Source organism: Miniopterus schreibersii (assembly GCF_964146895.1).
Source record: "Miniopterus schreibersii genome assembly, chromosome: 2".
NCBI classification, from domain to species: Eukaryota; Metazoa; Chordata; class Mammalia; order Chiroptera; family Miniopteridae; genus Miniopterus; species Miniopterus schreibersii.
In genome coordinates this window covers 169,457,355-169,477,554 of record NC_138102.1, presented here as the reverse complement: position 1 = coordinate 169,477,554, position 20,200 = coordinate 169,457,355, and the positions used below count along the sequence as shown (strand labels likewise).

At 37.6% G+C, this 20,200-nt stretch overlaps 1 protein-coding gene across 3 annotated transcripts in view; it reads left to right on the top strand.

Annotated features, from left to right (window-relative positions):
- The window catches only part of FGD6 (FYVE, RhoGEF and PH domain containing 6), a 103,317-nt gene that overhangs the window by 3,026 nt on the left and 80,091 nt on the right, over positions 1-20,200 (top strand). For all 3 annotated transcript variants that reach the window (XR_013998304.1, XM_081130259.1, XM_081130260.1), the window contains exon 2: positions 3,888-6,291. Coding sequence is in view for 2 of the 3 variants with exons in the window: in XM_081130259.1 (XP_080986385.1) it covers positions 3,888-6,291 (2,404 nt within the window). In the remaining variant the exon portion in view is untranslated. The remainder of the gene's footprint in view (positions 1-3,887; positions 6,292-20,200) is intronic.

Below are 20,200 nucleotides of genomic sequence, written 5' to 3'. Positions count from 1 at the left end.
TCTTTCTCTTTCTCTCTCCTCCTTCCACACACTCTGAAAAGTAATGGAAAAAATGTCCTCAGGTGAGGATTAAAAAAAAAAATGGATATGGACTTTAAAAAAAAAAGAAAATTCCTGTTACTGAGACATAGTAAAGAGTATGTGTATGCGACAGCTCTTAACTGTTCCCAGAGCCCTATTTCACCATTGGGGACATGGCAGTGAGACAAAGTGCCTGCCCTTCTGGAGCTTGCTTTCTAGTGGTAGAAACAAAGTTATACTGATGAAAAATCATACAGGGCAAAGGGGCTGGAGAAAATAAGCGTTCTCCTAAAGCAAGTGTCTTAGAAGTTATCTCAGAATCATGTAGGCTTTACAGTTCTAACTCTTCATTTACAAGTAAGGAAACTGAAGCAGGCAGATCCACACAAAGGGAAGTAATTAGGTTAGCCAGCTCCCTAAGTTATGTTACTGGCTTCCTCTAATACAGTTCACTAACACTAGTGAGCCAAAGCTCATAGCTGTTTATTTAATTCAGTGAGTATGCATTGAGGGCCTTAGGTACATAATGCTGGGCTACATTTGTTGGCAATCAACCATAGTTCATATGTAATTAATTTCTAGGACACTAAAGAGAATAGGGATTTATGTCTGTCGGAAGCAGACTCATGTAGAAAACACATTTAAAGAAAAGAGTAAAATTGGTACCAGAGATTAAAAAACAATTTAGCCCGGCTGGAGTGGCTCAGTTGGTTGAGGGTCATCCTGTGCACCCAGAGGTTGTGGGTTCAATTTCTGCTCAGGGTATGTACGAAGGGCAACCAATCAATTTCTCTCACACTGAAGTTTCCCTCTCTCCCTCCCTCTCCTTCCCTCTCCCTTATCCTTTCTCTAAGCATATTCCTCAGGTGGATTAAAAAAAATTTTTAACTAAAAATAAAAAATTGGTTAAATGAACTGGAAGCTTCTGACAAAGCTGCAAGATTCAGAAAATAAAAGATTAATTTGATGAGATGAACTCTTTGTTTTTAGTTGTAAAATACACATAACATAAATTTATTATCTTTATCATTTTTAAGTGTACAGTTCAGTAGTGGTAAGTACATTCACAATGCTGTGCAGTCAATCTCCAGAACTCTTTCGTCTTGCAGAATGAATTTTTAAAAAATTTCTTCAGAGATCCCAGAGGTAGGATGCTTTAAGAATGGTTACAGAAATGAAATCTGCATGACGGTCTGTCTATTTTCATTAACTTGAGTAAGATGAGAGATTGGGAAGAGCCTAGGGCATTCATACTTTCTTTTAAGAGTTCACTTAATGGCCCTGTTGGGCGTGGTTCAGCGGTTGAGTATGGAACTAGGATCCAGGAGATCCCTGTTCCATTCCCAGTCAGGGCACATGTCCAGGTTTCGGGCTCGATCCCCAGTAGGGGGCGTGCAGGAGGCAGCCGATCAATAAACCCTTTCTCATCATTGATGTTTCAACTCTCTCTCTCTCCCCCTCTCCCTTCCTCTCTCTGAAATCAATAAAGCTATATTTTTTTAAAAGAGAATTGACTTAATGGATCAAGAGTTGAATTTAAGAAATTATTGTACCAAGCTTTAGCATTAGGCTTTGAAGGGTTTCACAATTTTTTTCTGCTTAAAAAACAAACATTTAAAAAACCCCACTAATAACATGCTTATTGGATAGGTAACTGAAAATGTAAAAAGCTTTGGGAATTTGTATTGTTATTTTGAAAATATTTTATTATCTTCTTTATTCATCACATTATATTGAGTGAGGCTTCTGTTATCATGTGATCTCGATTGAACACATAACATTAGGGGTTTGGGAAATTCTTCCTTGGTTGGTAAAAGGAAGTAGAGCTCCCTATTCTTTTTTATTTTTTTAAACTCAGTTTTATGTAGTATCTTCCCGAGTGTTGTGACTAATTTCCTTTGTTGAAAAGAAATTCATCACCAATGAAGTATCTAAGCCTCTGTGTATTCAGGTAAACAATGTCCAGTAGATATTGTGAAAGGTTTATTTTTTCAGTAAATTAAGTCTTTATTAAGCATTAGGTGATATTGGAGGAACAAACATAAGAAGTATAAGATAAAATATTTTATCTCAGGATTTCATACTTTGGGGAAGTATGACTATGTGATAAATGACAGTATAGGTGGAAAAACTTAAAAGAACTAAAAAAAACCCACCTGATGTTCATGCTCTGTATGTTTTTTTATTTCATAGGTCTTTTGTATGAAGTTTTTATTAGGTTGCTAGTACAAATCTAATACATTTTAATAAGTGCTCAGTAAGTACTTTTTATGTAATATCGAGGAAGACTAGAAATTGTGGTCATCTTTCAAATGCACTAATGAAAGGTACACAGCATAATCACCTGTGGAGCCTAAAAGAAATACAGAGGTCCAGGCTTTATCCCCAGAAACTGTTTGATTAGACCTGGGGATTACATTGAAGGATTACAATGAAAATTCCCCATTGACAACCCCTGCACAGAGAAATATCAATTTTAGTATGAGCCTCAATTAATACAGTATAATTACTTTTTAGTTTTAAGTTTGGAAAATTTCTGATTTCTGTATTTCATTTTAAGATTGTTTTGGTGTTTTAGTGATATAGATTATTGATAAAGGCATTTATACATCTCTACTGTATATCATTGAGGTATAAGAATAGTGCTTATTCATGAGAAGCTTAGAGTTGTGTCCTTGGTCCAAGTAGCACCATCCTGGTTGGTCAGAATGGAGCCAATCTGATTAGTTGGTAAAGATGAAAATGAGGATATAGTTGCACAGCTCTGATTGGGCTGTGAAAGTTTTCATCCTATTGTTTGAAATAGGATTCGAGGAACTCCATTATTAGGGCTGGCTCAGCCAGCATGCAGGCAGTTCAGTGCCGGCTTCTCCGGGAAGTGAGGCTTGTGCAAGAGGACCCTGTTTAGCACCTGCTGATTGGCTGTTTTTAACTTTGAGCCCGATGAGCCACCAGGAGCCCTTCTCAACAGGTCCCTCCATTCTCAGGTTTGACGTTAAATTTGACTATAGCTGCCTGATCGATTGCTCTTCTGGATTGCTATACCATTCACATTACCTCAGACAGTGGATTATGTTCTTATATCACCACGTTCCCTCCAACATTTGGCATTATCCAGCTTTCTAACTCAGCTAGTCTAATATGTATAAAGTGAGGTCTCATTATTCTTTTAATTTGCATTTTCTCTGATTATTTATGATTTGAAGCATCTCTTCAAAGTGCTTGTTAGCTTTAGAGTTTTCTCATCTATAAGTTACTATTCCTATCCTTTGACCATTTTTACACTGTGTTGACATTTTCTCCTGGTTGATGTGCAGAAATTCCTTACATGTTCTAGAAAGAGTAATCCCTGGTTGTTTCAGATGTTGCAAATAACTTGTATTTTATTACTTAGTAACTTTGTTCATGTTTTCTTTGAACAGAAAGAAGTCTTTTATTTCAGTATAATAGAAGTGATCTACTTCTTGGCTGCCACTAAAAAAAAAAAAAGCTGTGTCCTACAAATAACTTAGGCAAATTCAACGCTTAGTACTTAGCAAGTGACCTGAAGTACTTTCACCTACTATTTGGGCCCAAGCAGAAGCCAGTTATTTCATTTAGTGTTGTTTGAAGATATAATTATCTGTTCCAAGTTAGAAGAAAACCATATTGGATTTATTAAGAAATGTATGGTATACCCAAAGCTGTGTACCCTAGAATTGAAAGACAATTTAAGGAATTTTTAAGACTAATATTGACTATATAATGTAACATAACTTACTTAGCAAAATGCAAGTTTACCTTATTGTCAAAAGTAAAAGTTATCAAATTTAATCATTTATCATCTAGTGCTTTTAAAAATCAAATTATTATTTTTTTCTTTCCAGAGATTAAGAAGCCACCATTGGCCCCCAAGCCAAAGTTTGTGGTGGCAAATAATAAGCCACCTCCTGTTGCACCCAAACCTGATACTGTGATTTCTAGTGTTCCACAGTCAACAAAGAAAACCAAACCAGCAATAGCCCCGAAACCAAAAGTTCTGAAGAGCTCACCGGTTTCTGACATTGGGCCATCACCATCAAGGAAAATCATTGTGAACCTGGAAGAACATAAACAGGAATTACCTGAAAGCACTGACAACTCTACTTGCGAAAACGTAGAGCATCAGAGCAGTGGTTATGTTTTACCGATGTGTTCCTCCAGTTCTGAGTGTATACGTGAACTTGGGAATAGAGAGAATTTGTGTGTAAAGCAGCTTGTCTTAGAGTCCCTAGAAATGCCTGAAAATTTAGAAAATAGTAAAATTGATGAGCCCTCTACAGCTATAAAAACAAGTAGAAGTGATTCTAATGGTGAAACGGTCAGGAGCCAGAGTGCAGTTGTTTTAAAGGCAAGCATCCTAGAAGAGAAGCTTAAAGATGTTTTAACACAACGAACATCAGCTTTTATTTCCCCACAGAAGCACAGATCTACAGACAACCCAGAAACGAATGAGGGCTATAATTCCAACAGACAGTTCAGAATTAAATTTGCGGGCTTATCACCTTCCCTGTCCAGCTTTGAAAAGTTTCCTGATCATCACTGCCACCTACAACTTCCTACTGATGAATTTCACAATTTTGAAACTTGTCAGGCTGGCAGTGAAAAAAGCAATATTTGCTTTCATTCATCTGAACAAGAAGCTCTGGCAAATGGTAAAAGGAGTACTTTTTTATCTTCAGATGGAGTTAGTAAGAAATCAGAAGACAAAGACCTTGGTCCCTTAGAAATTCACTTAGTATCATGTACTTCAAAATTTCCAACTCCCAAGCCCAGAAAGACACACGTTGCACGCCTGTTACGTCAAAAGCATGTAGATGCTCCTAATGAAAGTACTGAAGAACCAGAGAATTTAGATAGTAACTCTTCTTGTCTTTTTGAAGATAGTTTGAAAAACAATGAAATCAGTGTTATTTATCAGAATGTTTTGTGTAGCCAGGAACAGGTGGGCAAAGTGAAACCAGAAAATAAAAGTGAATTGAATGTGGACTCCAACAGTGACAGACAAAACTTAATTGATTCCCAGAAAGCCATGTGTCATGAAACATCTTCCTCTGAAAAAATAACACCTCCTTTACATACAGACTCTAATTTGAGTTCTGACAGCAAGATAGTAGATGGTTCCAGTATGTCATCTGCTGTGTACAAAGGGACCAGTTTTATAAGATGCAGTACTCTATCTATGAGCCTGCCTAAGCAGCTGAAATTAGCTTGCAACAAACATTTGCCTACTGCCGGTAACTTGGGAGGGTCTGTCCTTCAAATGCAAAAGGAATCTGCAGTTAAGGATGGAAGTTCCTCAAGAATTGTCCCCAAAAAACCTCAAAGACACAGCTTGCCTGCTGCAGGAATGCTTAAAAAGGCTGCCTCAGAGGAGCTTGTGGAGAAAAGTTCTTACTCAAATGAAAAAAATTCAGACAAGGGTCCAGAAAGAAATCATCTTCAACAATTGTGTGCCCAAAACCATGGTATGTCCTCCTTTGATATGAATAAACGGACTTCAGAAAAGCCAGTGTGGAAATTACCTCATCCTATTTTACCTTTTACAGGGAATCCAGAATCCTTAAAGTCTATCAGCATATCCTCAAATAGTGAGTTTTCAACTACCCTGACCAAGCCTAGAGCAAAATCACTGTCTGCTGTGGATATGGATAGGTGCACTAAGCCTTGCAAAGACTCTCAAAAGAAAAACTCTTTCAAGAAGTTGCTCAACATGAAACTGTCCATCTGTTTCATGAAGAGTGACTTCCAGAAATTTTGGTCCAAGAGTAGCCAACTCGAAGACACAGCTGCTAGCAGGCTCTCAGGTGGGGAGGGAAAAGGGATTGAAAATGATTGGCATGGCTCGTTGGAAGAGAAGAAAAATAAACCCATCAAGTCATATTCTGCAGATAACTACAGCCTAGAATCCCAAAAGAAGAGGAAGCAGTCTCGGGGCCAGACCAGTGCAACTAATGGACCAAGAGCTGAGTCTTTGGATGACCAAATGCTCTCTGGGGGAGCAACATCTCAGCCACCTTGCAAATCTGTTACAAGTGACTGTGCACCGGAGTATGAAAATGTACGCCATTATGAGGAGATACCAGAGTATGAGAACTTTCCATTTGTCATGGCTGTAGGGAAAACTCTAGAGTTGGAAAGGCAGAATTCCAGCAGCATGGAGGACACTGATACAAATGTGTATGAGATGGAAGAGCCATATGAAGCTTCTGATGGCCAGCTGCAATTTGGATCAAGCCATCAGCATTCCAGGTAACATTTAATGCCAGACGGACATTGCACTTTTACATGCACCACTGAAATTAATCTTCAAAACCCTGTGAGATAGGTAAAATCTCACATATGGGGGGAAAATCACTTGGTGAGAAAGTGGGTTAACTATATATTAAGTTATTTCAAAGTGCAGTCTTCTTTTATCATATAGTCAGATTGGGTATTTGCAATGCAAGCATGAAGTAGTTGACCTATCTTTGCTGCTCATTCAAAGAATTTGAACCAGTAGTAGTATAGATATTTATGAAAAACCTGGACCAGAGAGGTCCCGGGGCCTCCACGGCATCAACTTGGAAGTTATAGCCAGAACTCAGGGGAGGAAATTGGCCAAGTTAGTGAGCTTTATTTGCTAGGTGTAAGAAACCTGAAGTTATTCAAATTCATGTATTTACCTATGGTGACCTTGTCAGGTGAAATCTCTAAATTTGCAAAAGTTACTACTGTTTTGGATTAGTTATTTTCCTTGTTGAAGGCTAATTACTAACTTCAGATGGATATAGGAAAAATTCAGGAAACACGTTAACTACTCTTCTTTCTCATTTTTGTATAGGCACTTTCTGCCTTTGGTGTAACCATTCCATTTGTCTTCTTGAAACCTTGCCCATCTCTGATGGTCCAGCTCAACAATCACTGGCTTTAGGAAGCTTGTACAGTTACTTGGTGGGAAATGTTTGCTTGCTGTTCTGACCTTCCAATTACGCTCTGCTATCCTTACAGCCTTTCTCTCAGTCCGTCTTACGGTCTGGTTATTTTTATTGCTATGTCTGATGTTCTGTGTTTGGTTTTACGCACCATGAAGAAGTCTGGTCATATTTTTATTCCTGCATTAGGTTAGGCAAGGGCTTAATAGGGATCAGTAGATGTTGGTTGGGTACATGAGAAAATGAATTAAAAAGGCAAAGGAAGCAACAATTGCAGCTGCTTCCCTCTCCATAGTCTCAAAGGGAGACTCTGCATTGTATTTAAAGTATTGGCTTTGTATCTAACACAAAGCTCATAGGCCCTTTTGGAAGGTTTCATAGTCTTCTTAGGTCACTAACTTCAAGCCTCTGAATACTCAAGTCTTAAAATGGGGCTTTTGTAGAAATATTAACGTATGGCACATAGTGCTAAAAAAGGGTTATTGGGTGAATTGATAAATAAAATTATCTAATGGATTCTTAGTGTACCAAGTAAAATAAGTTGTTCTTTCAGATGTTCTAGCATTTTTCTTCACTTATAATCCTTTCTGCCCTTCCTCCTTTGACCCATAAAAGATGACCTACTTCCTTTGCTTAACTTTTCTCATAGCTGACTCGACTCTGAATGTTAGTGCCTAGACGAAAACCTCTTCCTTGGCATAAATATTTCCATGGAGAATATGAGTTAAGTATCCAACTTAAATATGTCTAACTTTTCATGCCTGCTCTTCATGGAACAATTTTGTTGGTACTATCCTCCTCTTAACATGCTTTTGGGTAGTGTGTGTGTGTGTGTGTGTGTGTGTGTGTGTGTGTGAGAAAGAGGAATGAATTTGGCTTTTTTATGATATACTACTATCCTTAGCTAAGATGAAGTTTTTTCTTAAAATTGGAGATTTGGCCCTTGGTGTAAGTTTCCTGTTGGCCCTCATGCTTAAATCCCGAGAGTCTGTCATTTTCTCGAACACAAGCTGTAAACTTCTGGAACTTGTTCTTTTTTAAAATTTAATTTATTGATGGGGCGGGGGGAGAAACATAGATTTATTCTACTTTGTTATGCATTCATTGGTTGATACTTGTATGTGTCCTGATTAGGGATCAAACCCACATCCTTGGTGTATAGGAACAATGCTCTAACCAACTGAGCTACCCGGCCAGGACCTGGACCTTGTTCTTTATCTGATATGCCTCTTATACAATTAGGGGCACTGCTGCTTGGCCCTGGTGAGCCAGGGTGGAAGGGGTTAATGAACACAGCCAGGCAGTTCAGCTGGATGGCATTCATAAGGAGGGTTCTTTTTGGAAGCCGCAGGAAACCTAAGGTGGCTGTGAACAGGTTGCGGGCCAGTTAAGCAGGGCAGCCTGGTGAAGAGTGGGTGAGCTCTGCTCTTGAATTTAGCTTTCCATAGAGATTTTTCTCTAGGCCTAAAAGCAGGGCGCACTAAACAGGCTTGAGATTCAGTGCTAGATGAATCAAAAGCCTACAGTCATAGAATCAGACTAACAGTTTTGCCTGGGAATAACGTTGAATAGATGATAAAGCAAAATCCAAGGCTTCATGAGGAGGTCACCTGGATGCCCTAAAATAAGGGAAATGAGAAGTGAGCTGAGGATCCAAGCTGAAATCCTATTTGGTAGTCTGGCTGTTGAAACTGTAGACCTGTTCCTTAGAGTAATTAATTCAAAATCCAACACCCCAGGGTTCTAAAATGATAAGAAAAAATGCAAATGAATCCTGTTTGAGATTTTTCTGCTATAGTGAATCAGAACAGTGTCTAACAGTTTCTCAACCCTCAGGGAAGAGTCTGGATCTCACGTAGGTGACTAGTTTATGAGTCTGCACATATAACCAGATTTTGGATCAAACAAATTTGGCAAGCTTGGAGTAGCTCATATGGTCACCTTCTTTAGAGTGTAGATTTCATGAATCCAATAGCTTAACGTTTACAAACTTATAACATGTTTATAATTTATCAGGTAATAATTATTGGCAGCCCCCAAATCCATATAGGGTTGTGTTATTCTAAAAGTTCATGGTAATTTGAAACTCGAAGTATATTTCCCAAGGAAATCGTTTTGGTAATGGTGGTAAAGGTCCCAGTTTAGCTCCCAAATTATATTAACCATTAGTGTCCTGGCCTCCCGTTCTCCCCTTCCCAGGTGAATTCTTCCTCTCAGCACTTCCTTGGGCTGGGGCAGGAGAGTTGGCCAGGGTGGGGCTGAGCACCAAGATATCAAGAGGAGCAGATCCACTGGGTCTGAGGCAGCAGGGTTTGTGGAAAGGGTGAGGTGACTAGAGAAGAATGAGGGAATTGGGGGCTGGGCTTGCTGTGAGAAAGACTGGAAAGCACTGGGAGTGATACGGAGGGAGGGAGTGCTGGGTGGTTGCCATTTAGTAAGCAACGGATTTTCTTTCCCTCCTTGTCTCACTATTGTCCTTTCCCCCTTTCCCTCCTCATTCTCCTTTGCTAACTAACTGCAAGGCAAGATACTGCTAATTGAGTTTCTGACCTCTAGGCAAGAGTGAGTAGAAGAAACTCAGGGAGGGCTGGATGGGGTAAGGAGTGGCACTGGGAAACCCTTTATGGGGGAAGGAAGACCACCAGCCAAGTCTGAAGGCGAAGGAGGGTGAAGGGGCAGTCCCATGGCTGTAGAAACAGTAGCTTCTAGATGTTCCCAGTTGGGTCATCATTGGGCCACTGCTCTGGGTTCTCAAAGATTGTGAGCCACTCTGGCGTATTCTGGTGTGTTTTGGGTATAGTTATGCGCTCTCTTCTCCCAAAGGTTTCAGGCATAATACATCTAAAACAACTAACCAGCAGCCAGCCTTTTTCTCTCACTACATGCAGGTGATGAGTGCTCAGTTACTACTATTATTTAAGAGGTTTGACTTTCATAAGGAAGTTCCAAAAAAATAGGGGCCTTTATTAAAGAGTTACAGACAAATCAGCAAATCAGAATTTTCCTCTTGAAATTGTAGCAGATTTCTTGATTCTGTAACCAAGAAAAATTTTCCCTGGAAACATTCCAGGTTTTTCCTCTGTGGTTTTAGTTTGTTCGTGAGTGCTTCAAAGAAAATGTATGGTAATTGGGTTTTCCTAGGTAACCTAGCAAGCCCTCAGTTTATTTATTCCAAAATACTGACCATATGTCAAGCAGTGTACATTCAGAGGTGAAAGTGTTACCAGTAAGATGGTGAGGAGATGTCAGTTCTTGTCTTCCTGAGGGAAGGATTTCAATCAAGATGGCAAAGTGTAGAAAAGAAAGCAAGAATTTATTGACCGCAGCAAAAATATATTTAGGACAATGAAACAAGGAAGGACATAGAGGAAGCAACAGGAGCGTCTAGGCTGGGCTGCTTTGGCTCACTGAGAAGTCAGAGAAAAGGGAGCCTTGGAGATAGGTTCAGGGTTTAGCCTGGGACAAGCTGCTGCTGCCCATTGCTCTCCTGGTTGTCAGTTTCATGGGGTCCCTTAGAGGTTGAGAGATACGAACCTGTGGGGCAAGGGGAGGGGGGAGGGAATGGCACGAGCATGTTCCCTGAGGGAGAGCACATTGGAACCTTCATTTTGAGGGGTTTTAAAGGCTGGGCCTTTAGAGGAGTTCTTAGGGGCAGATCAATAGAATTTTCATCAGCTTTATGCCAACGTACCAAAATGAGATTTATTCTCTTAATTTATCTGTCCTTGGGTGTGGTTGGCAAATGGCACTAATTGGAATTCTGTATCTATTTCCCAGATTAGGGTGACTTAAGCTATTTACCCTCAGGTTGGGGAGCGGAAGTGCAAACTATTTACTCCTAAGGGTCCTCGGTTTAGGGAAGATAGGATTTACTAGGTGGCTGCAAACTGCTGTTTAACTATCTGTCTTAGTTTCCCTATTCTGCTTGTTTGGAATTTTCCTAGCTTTTACTATGCCATAACAAAGGGTGCCTCCTCCCAAGGAGCTTCTCTTCAGTGAGTGGCAGACAATTATAGGACAGCATGGTTTTATTAATCCAAGCTTCATCTGAATTATACCCCAAATAGGATAAGAAAGACCACTTCACAGAGGTGGTGACACTTCACCCAAGGCTTATTAAATGGACATGACTTAATTTTGTAACCTTGATAAGGGAAATTTCATTAGTTCTCTGGGTGAAGAAATTAGATTGCAGACTGAGGAGGACTGAGAGGACAGGAAGTGGAATCAGCAAATGTGAATTGCTGTCCCTTGAAACTTTGCCCAGAAGTCTCCATCATTTAAAGGTTCGAATCTATCTTTTGGTTTTCCTCAAGCACTAGAATTCAAAATAAAACAAACTTCAAAATCATTTCTTTTTAATTAACCAGTATCCCCTCATCTCTGATGAAGGAAAGTACTAAATTTTTTGTTTGTTTGTGTTTTCCACCATTTTAAACACAAAACTAGCTTAAAAGAGCTGCCAAATGGAGACAAGTCTCAAATCCCATTATGGAATTTTTGTTATAAATCATCGTACCTGGTCTAGAAGATAACCCTCTTGGGCTGCGTTTACCATCTGGTGGTATTGTTGAATTTTAATAATGATCAAAGTATAAATTAATAGCCATAATGAGCCTTTCCATATTGTCATAACACTGATAAGATTATACACAGTTAGAGGGTGGGGGTTGGGACTCATATATCTTAACAGCAGCCCTTTCCTGTGAGTTATTTTCAGCGTCAGCTCAGGAAATATCAAAAATTTGTATGACTCTTTAATTTTATGTTTCTCGTGTTGGAATCATACCCACACAGTTTTGGCAAATATGATAATATACTTACCCTACATTTTAAACTGTGGCTAAAAGCATTCAACTTTATTTCTTGGCAAAATAGCTTTTCTTTTTTCCTTTTAAATAAATATTAGTAGTTAGTTAAATTGCAGTATTTTGTCCAGCTCTATTGCTTTGGTCTCATTTCCTGTCAAAACATATAAGTGATATTTTATCAAACATATATGCTTTAATATCGCAGAATGTCACTTTATACTTTTAGAAATGTATTTTTAGTCAGAGATGAAAGAACAAATATCCGATTGTGATTGTGTGTACACACACATTACACACACACATTCTGTCTTGCTTGATAGAACTACATTGTTTTGAGATCGCTGATATTTGCACACTTTGAGGAAAAAAGGTGGCATTATTTTTAGAGATGATTGGTTTTTCATTGCTGGGTTTTTATTAAATTTTTGAATATTAAGAAAAATCTATAAACATTTTATAATTTAGCCAAGTTTTCATAAAATTGCAACTAATCACATCAGCAAGACAGAAATTGCTTTGCAAAATGAGCTTCTAACCTATTTCTTAGAGAAATATTCCCAGTATGAACCTTTTGGGAAAGAGCAAATATGGGGAGGACCTCATTCTTTTCCTAAGCATTTTTAATTCCTGTAAGGACTTGATAGGTACAGATAATCAGATAATCCATCAATCTGTGAATGTTTTAAACCTTTAAGTAGGATCTTTGGAACTCAATGCATTTTTGCAGTAGAAATAACTTGTGAGTAGGAGTTAGGTTCCCAGCCAGCCCACAAGAACATATTTAGCTTCTAATATATGAAAAATACAATGGAAAGTAATAAAAAATGAGACTGTGGCAAGACTAAAACAGAGCAATAAAATGAAATTGTTTTTATGACTCTTAAACGCTGGTACATTCAAAGAGGAAACGTTTAGTGTGCTGAGGAAAATATTAAGGGGGCAGGGAACAGGATGAAGAAGCGTGGAAGATGAACCTTGACTCACCGGGCCTCCAGGTGTTCAGCGGAATTCCAGGTGCAGGCTTGTGTTCGTACTAAGGGGACGAGTATTTTCTTGTCTCAGGTATCCAAAGTAATGCCTGTACTTGTATATTCATTTTGTAAGCTTTCTGTGTTCTTGCAGACATTTCTTATATTTATTTTTATTTTTTGACAGAGATTTCTTTTAAATGTATCATCTTTTCCTGGTATTGCAAAGTTTAATTTGGTATTTAAGGAAAGCTCGCTATTTAAAAAAGCCGACACGTTTCTATGAGCATATTTATTATAATACTTTCTTAAAACTATATTAGGAACAAAGCAGTTTGAGTTTTAAGCACTTTGGGTGTGGAAAGCTACAAAGAAGTGCTGACCTTTTTATTAAATACTGAAATTAAAAGTGAAGTTCAGGAATGGAATTGCCTAGTATTCTTCTGGGTGGTATGGAACATCTACTCTGGTGGTTTAGTCTGGGTCTGGTAATTGTTTGTGTTTGTGGATCTCCGGAGAGCAAAAAAATAGTTTTTGCAAGTAGTTTTGACATCAGGCAATGATAATCTATCATTGGAGCTATAACAATTGGGTCGGCTAAATAGACCATCAGTAAAGTATTATGATAGTATTTCCAGGAAGAACAGCTGTCTCCTGCAGTTGTCTTTCATATTTCTCAGTCCTTCTTGTTTGCATGTATTATATGAGTTCATTTTAGTTCCACATAAATGTGAATTGGAGTAAGGGTGTATTTGGTGTTATCATATATACACAAAGAAATTGAATCACAGTGATAGTGACTTCAGGAAAAATGGATAAAGATGAAAATGCAACTGGTTTAGTGGTTCTGTTCCCTAATGTTCAAGGGTCTGTTTACCAGACTCTCCCATTTATCAAAGTATTTTGGTTTCTGATTTAGGAAAGGTGAAATAATAAACACTGAACAAAGAAAGTCCATTTTTCCTGACTGTTTGGATAAAAATAAAAAGAAAAACAAACACAAGTGGCATAATTGCTTGTTCTTTTAGCTCCTGTGGATTCCGCTGAAAACTTTGTTTTACTTAGATCATATGTTTTTTTGAAGTCAGTTTCTTGGTAACTTATTGGTAACAGTTGATATACTTTGGACTATGTTCGTATCATTTAAAACATTAGGAATTAAAGAATAAATTTGTGTTTTAATTAAATTAGAATATCTACCCCCCCAATATGGAAAGCAGTTCTGATTTGAATTATTTAGCAACTAATTTCAAGTCCAGGAAGGTAAAGAAGGAATAATTTGCGACTGTTGTGTGTTTTTTTCCTACCTTTTAGTTGGTCTTTAGATGTATAGACAGTCATAAGTAAACAGATTTCCATTTAAGTGAGTAGCTTTTTCACTCCTTAATTTTTCTTTCCAGAGCTTCACTGTTAGAAACATGAGGCTTAAAGCACAGTTCCTCTCTACCACCCTGTCAGGTTGTGGGAAGCATTTAGGAGTGGGCAAGGAGGGATAAATAATGAGATCATTCACGAGTCCAGGTCTGATTTATTTGGTAGCAAAAGTTAGAGTGAAGAAACTTAAATGGGAACCTTTTGGGTAGTTTGAAATTTTTGGAAATTCAAGTATGTCTCTTTTAATGGTTTTAGGTTAAATGTAGTCATAGAATCATTAAATTTTAGAACTAAAGGGGTCATTGATTACAAATTTATCCAATCCAGCCTCCTCACTCACTGATGAAACCAAGCCCAGCAGTACAGTACTTGACTTTCCCTGCACCACAGTGACGGGAAATTGCAAAACCAAGACTCCAACCTGGTGCTTCAAATACCACATTGCCTCTTAGGCTGTTGTGGAAGCATTACAGAGAAAGTCAGCAAGATTTAGAAAACTTGGGTGATCCTGAGTTCTGAAACGGTTCAGGTTTGCTTGTAGCACTGCCTTTTTTCTTGTTATATCAGATATTGTTACCCCTATGAGGAAAGAGGGCTGCACATAGCTGTATATGAACACAGGATTATATATGGCTCGTGTTTTTGAATGATGATTTCAGGCAGGTGAGTATTCAGACTAAGCAAAAAGTTCAGCCAAAATAAATGTCTGATCCTACTAATATATGGGGTGGGCAAAAGTAGATTTACAGTTGTAAAACATAAATAATACAAGAATAAACTGTTTCGCATACTCACAACTATAAACCTTTTGCCCACCCCTGTATCTTAACAAAACTTTCTTCTCTTCAACTGTCTGAATCCCCATCAATCTATTGTTCCCCCATTTCACCAAAAGCTTATCAGACAATATCAAGGCTGTTACCATAGAATAGCATGTATTCTATGCTTAATAGCAGTGGGTACTCAATATTTCTGACATGCCAAATATTAAGCTAGGAGCTCTTGCCTTGTGCTATTTTGTCTCTACTATTCTAAGATGGATATTATCTTTTACAGCTGAGGAAACTAAGACTTAATGAGGTTAAGTAAGTTGTCCACAGTTAATATGTAGATAAACTGAGTGTGGGACCAAGTTTTCTGATCCTGAGACATTGATTTTAAATCAGAACATGTTCATATTGTTCTGGGCTATAGGGCATTTGTTTTGCCATTTTATTTTTATGTTTAATATTGGTAGAGGTCTGTGAGTCTTCTACCCAAGGGACAAAATATTACTGACCCTAATTTGATCAAGATCTAGAGTGAAAAACAGAGAAACACCTGCAGTGATATGTATAGACATTAATGAGCATTTGAGAGGCCCCAGATCTTCCATGCAAAAAGAGCACATTGATTGGAAAGCTTTTATGGTTAGGAAATAGATGTTTCAGTGGTTGGAAACTGAACTAATCATGCCGTCTTTGCATTTGGTCAAGTTAGTGGTGGCCACTATTCAAAGTAAATTAAAATGATCCCTGTTGTTTACCAGTTACTATGGGCATTAATGACACAGAAAGGATTATGCACGTCTAGTATTTACCCACTGATTTACATGAGAGTTGCTTTTTTAATCTCATTTATCCTTGGTTCCTCATTTCATAGTCAAGTATTTTCTGACCTCTAAAGCACTGTAGTTCTACAGTTAATTACTATTTATGCTCCCCAAAGTAAATTATTTTGTAAGGCTGAAATATTTTTTATAACAACATGATAGCTTTATTATTGTAATGAAAAATAGATTTAAATGAACGATAAGGTTTTTTTATCCAAAGAATTAGGTGATATATTCCCTTTAGTTGAAAATTAGAGGAGGTAGTATTTCTGGAGCCTTTTTTTTTTTTTTAATTTTTTTAAATTGACTTTATCAGGGTAACATTAGTTAATAAAATTATACAGGTTCCAGGTATACAATTCTAAAATACATCATCTAAATGTTGTATTGTGTGTTCACACCCCAAGTTAAGCCTCCTTCATCACCATTTAGCCCCCCCCTTTACCGTCTTCTACCCCCCCTATTCCCCCTTTCCTCTGGCAAGCACCATACTTTTGTCTGGAGCCTTTTGAATTATGAAAGGGTAAGCCCTGGAAACTGGGCAAGGGAGCACATTCAGTTGAGAGAAATTCTTAGATAAAGTATCATTGCTGGGGCGGCTGACATGCGTCACAGTCACTGACCCTGTTCACCAAGAGGCTTGCTGAATCCGCCTCCAAGGTGAAATGGATTGAAATGCTTTTTGGTGACTTTTTAACTTGGCATTTGTAGTCATTCTGCCTAGGCTAGTTTTATTTTAAGCAAATAAATGCTATAAATCATATTATAGAAAATATATTTAAATTACTTCTGTACACACCTGCTAGGCATTTTAACAGTGTGTTTGCAAAAAATAATTACAGTGTTAATTATAAGAGGCCACTCTAAAGCAAGCCTGGTAAGATCTTTCTACTTGGCTGTTAATGATAGATATATGTACATGAAAGTACTCAAAATGTATTTCATTTAAAATATCCTATAATTTAGATTTATAATGAATTTGTAGTTATTTTCTCCCAGTTAAATCTAAATTAAAATCAGCCCAGAAAGAGCTACGCAATTAGCTTCATTTTCAGGATGTTTCATTATCAAATCGCATGTAAGTATATGCTTACAGTGTTTAGTGTACAGATGTAGATACATAGAAGTTTTACTGCCCTAACTACCTTGTTTCCTGCCTTTTCTTTTCCCCATGTTTTATGCTAAAACAGAGGATGGAAAAGGACAGTGGGGTGATACTGCTCTGAAGGCTTTTGTTTTAGGAGCCTGCTGAAATACCATGACCTCAATCTGCCAGTTTTCCATGACTCCATCTTCCCAAATGACAGTTGATTTCAAAGGTGTCCCGTTCTCATGTAAACATAGTGACATTTTAACTGCTAGAGGGGGTATTTTCAAGTGATTTTATTCCCTACTAGCTAATCGGCTATTTCAGAGAGAGTTGGTCAGACTAGAAGTCACAAGGAATTTATAGTCTAGTTTATTATTTTTTAATTAAAATTGTTATTGGTATAACTATAGAGTCACATGCAGTTGTAAGAAATAGTACAGAGGAAAACAAGGTATACTTTAGCTAGTTTCCCTTAATGGTAACATTTTGTAAAACTGTAGTAAAATAACACAACCAGGATATGAATGCTGATACAATCTGCTGATCTTATTTAGATTCCCGCAGTTTGACTTGTACTCAGTGTGGATGTGTATTTAGTTCTGTATAATTTTATCACTTACATTGGTTTGTGATTCACCATCAGAGTCAAGATAGTGAATAATTCCATCACTATAAAGATCCCTTTTGTTGCCATTTATAACTATACTGATCTCCTACCCACCTCACCCCTCAATCCTTGGCAACCTAATCCATTTCAAATTTTTTGTGATTTCAAAAATGTTATATATAATGGAATCATACAGTAGATAACCCTTTGGGATTGTTTTTTTTTTTTTTCCATTTAGCATAATTCCCTGAAGATTTATCTAAGTTGTTGCATGCATGAATAGTTCTTTCCTTTATATTGCAGTAATACTACTCCAGGTAAAGAACTCCCAGTTACAGGGTCATTTCCACTGTTTGGCTCTTACAAATAAAGCTATAATATATATTCATGTACAGGTTTTTGTGTGAACATATATTTTCATTTCTCTGGGATAAATGTTCAAACATATAATTGTGGTTTATGTGGTGATTGCATGTTTAGTTTTACAAGAAGCTGCCAAACTGTTTTTCAGAGTAGCTGTACCATTTTACTTTCCCACAGCAATGAATAAGTGATCCAGTGTCTGTACATTCTTGTCAGCACTTGGTGTTTGTCACTTTTTAATTTTAGCCATTCTGATAGGTGTGTAGTGATATCCCATTGTGGTATAATTTGCATTTCCTTGATGGCTGATGATGTTAGATGTATTTTCTTGTGCATAATTGCCATCAAAATATCCTCTAAAAGTGAAATCTGGTGGGGGTTTTCTTTTGTCTATTTTCTAGTGAGAATTCTTGTTGTTGTTTTTAATGTTTTTTTTGGTTGATTTTTTTTTTTTTTTATAGAGAGAATGTGGTGGGGGAGAGAGAGAGAAACATTGATTGACTATGTCTAGCATGCACCCTTACCAGGGACTGAACCCAAACCCTGGGTATGTGCCGTGGGCCAAGAATTGAACTGGCTACCTTTAGGTGCATGGGGTGATGCTCACCCAACTGAGCCACACCGGCCAGGGCATGTTGTTGTTGTTTTTTTAAAGAATTACCTATTTTGTAATTAAGCATCATTTGGTGCCCGACTCCCTAGAGAATAAAGTTTAAACTCTGTAGCTTAGTATATAGAACTTTCTGTTGTCTGGCTCAGTTAGCCTTTCTAATCTCATGATCTTATCCACCTACATAAAACTCATTCACATCCCTAAACACCCTATTCCCTCTCAAAGATTTGTTCCACTATCTGACATACCTTTTCTCCCAGACAGATTATCTCTCATCCTTCTAGACCTAATTAAAATGTTATCTTTCGTGGAAGTCTTTCCTTCCAGTAAGAAAGGTAACAGAATACCCCTGTCTCCACCTATCTACTTATCACTTACCCAGTTCTATTTTTCTTTCTAATACTTTCTATTCCTGTCAGTGTATTATCTGTTTATTTATTTGCTCACCTGTCTGCCCTAGTAGAATACAACCTGCATGAGTGAGAGGTACTGAATTTTGTTACATCGCTTTATCCCCAGTGCCTGCCATGTAGTAGGCACATATGAAATATTTATTGAACGACTGAATGAGGAAGTGAATTTGTGGATACTTATGTTGCCACTCCCTTCCATAGTATATTGCCTGCTCTATCCTGTTTATTATATAATAAAAGCAATAATATTTACTGTACTGCTTGTATACCAACCAGTATACGGCATCCCTTTCCGTGGTCTCCTATTGGCCAGCACTGACTAATCATTTTATCATAGTACTTTGTTAACTTCTCCCATCAAAAAAAATCATAAGCTATATGAAATATAAGAATAAGTATTGTAAGAAATTATAAGGCCTTTGTATCACTGGCCCCAGCAGATACCTGGCACAAAATAGGTAGTCACATCTGAGTAAATAGTTGTCAGGTTATATATTGCTTTTACTTGTGTGAGGTCAGAGTCCAGCTGCATTTTGAGTAAACCAGTATCCCACTGACCAGTCTTGCAGAATGCACAGGAAACATCTGTTAATTTTGGAAAGCAATTACACCGATTTGGAGAATTGCTGCTGTTTGCTAAAACAAAGCTCCCTTGGAGAAGAGAAGTTGAGTTAAAAGGCATCTGTCTTTAGTGAGCTTTCTTTCCATGGTATGGACTGGTTAAGTAAGAAACATTCCATTCCTCTCATTCCACTATTCCTCTTATCAAACCTGCAGAAAGAGGCATCAAAAGCAGTTTTAAACAGTTTCCTAAGTAGTACCAGATCTTAAGATATCTTCCTGTGCTGTCCAGAAAACACAGACAGTTATGTCGCACAAAAAACCCAAAGTTTTATAAACTCTTCTTGAATGAAAGAATTTTCCTTATGTCTTGCATGTAGTAAAACTAAAAGGAAAAAAATCTGGGCAGTTTGTGGGAACCTTTGGAGTTAGCAAAAATTTACAAAGATATCCCGAAGTCACAAGTCTGGTCAAGGGGCCTGGTGCAGTTTTTGTACAGGGGAGATAATCAGAATGATTTAGCAACAGAAAACGTATTTTCCCTTGGAGGGTGAATTATCTGTATAATTATTTCAGGATTTGAACACCTATCAGTCTGCTGAACTTTAATTTTAGACTCTGCTCTGTCGTCTCCAAGTAAAGTCTGTTATATACCCCAAGAACATGGACTAGTTGGCTATCCAAATGGGAAAGATGTAAGGATCTTATCTAAGAAAGTTATGAAATCTTTTAGAAAAATGTTAACTTGAGAAAACTTTTTACCTTTATCTTGTAGTATTCTCACTGTACAACTGAAAATTGACACTAAGGCTTTAGTGAAGAATATAAAATAAAGGTCTGAAAGGTGAACATTTTG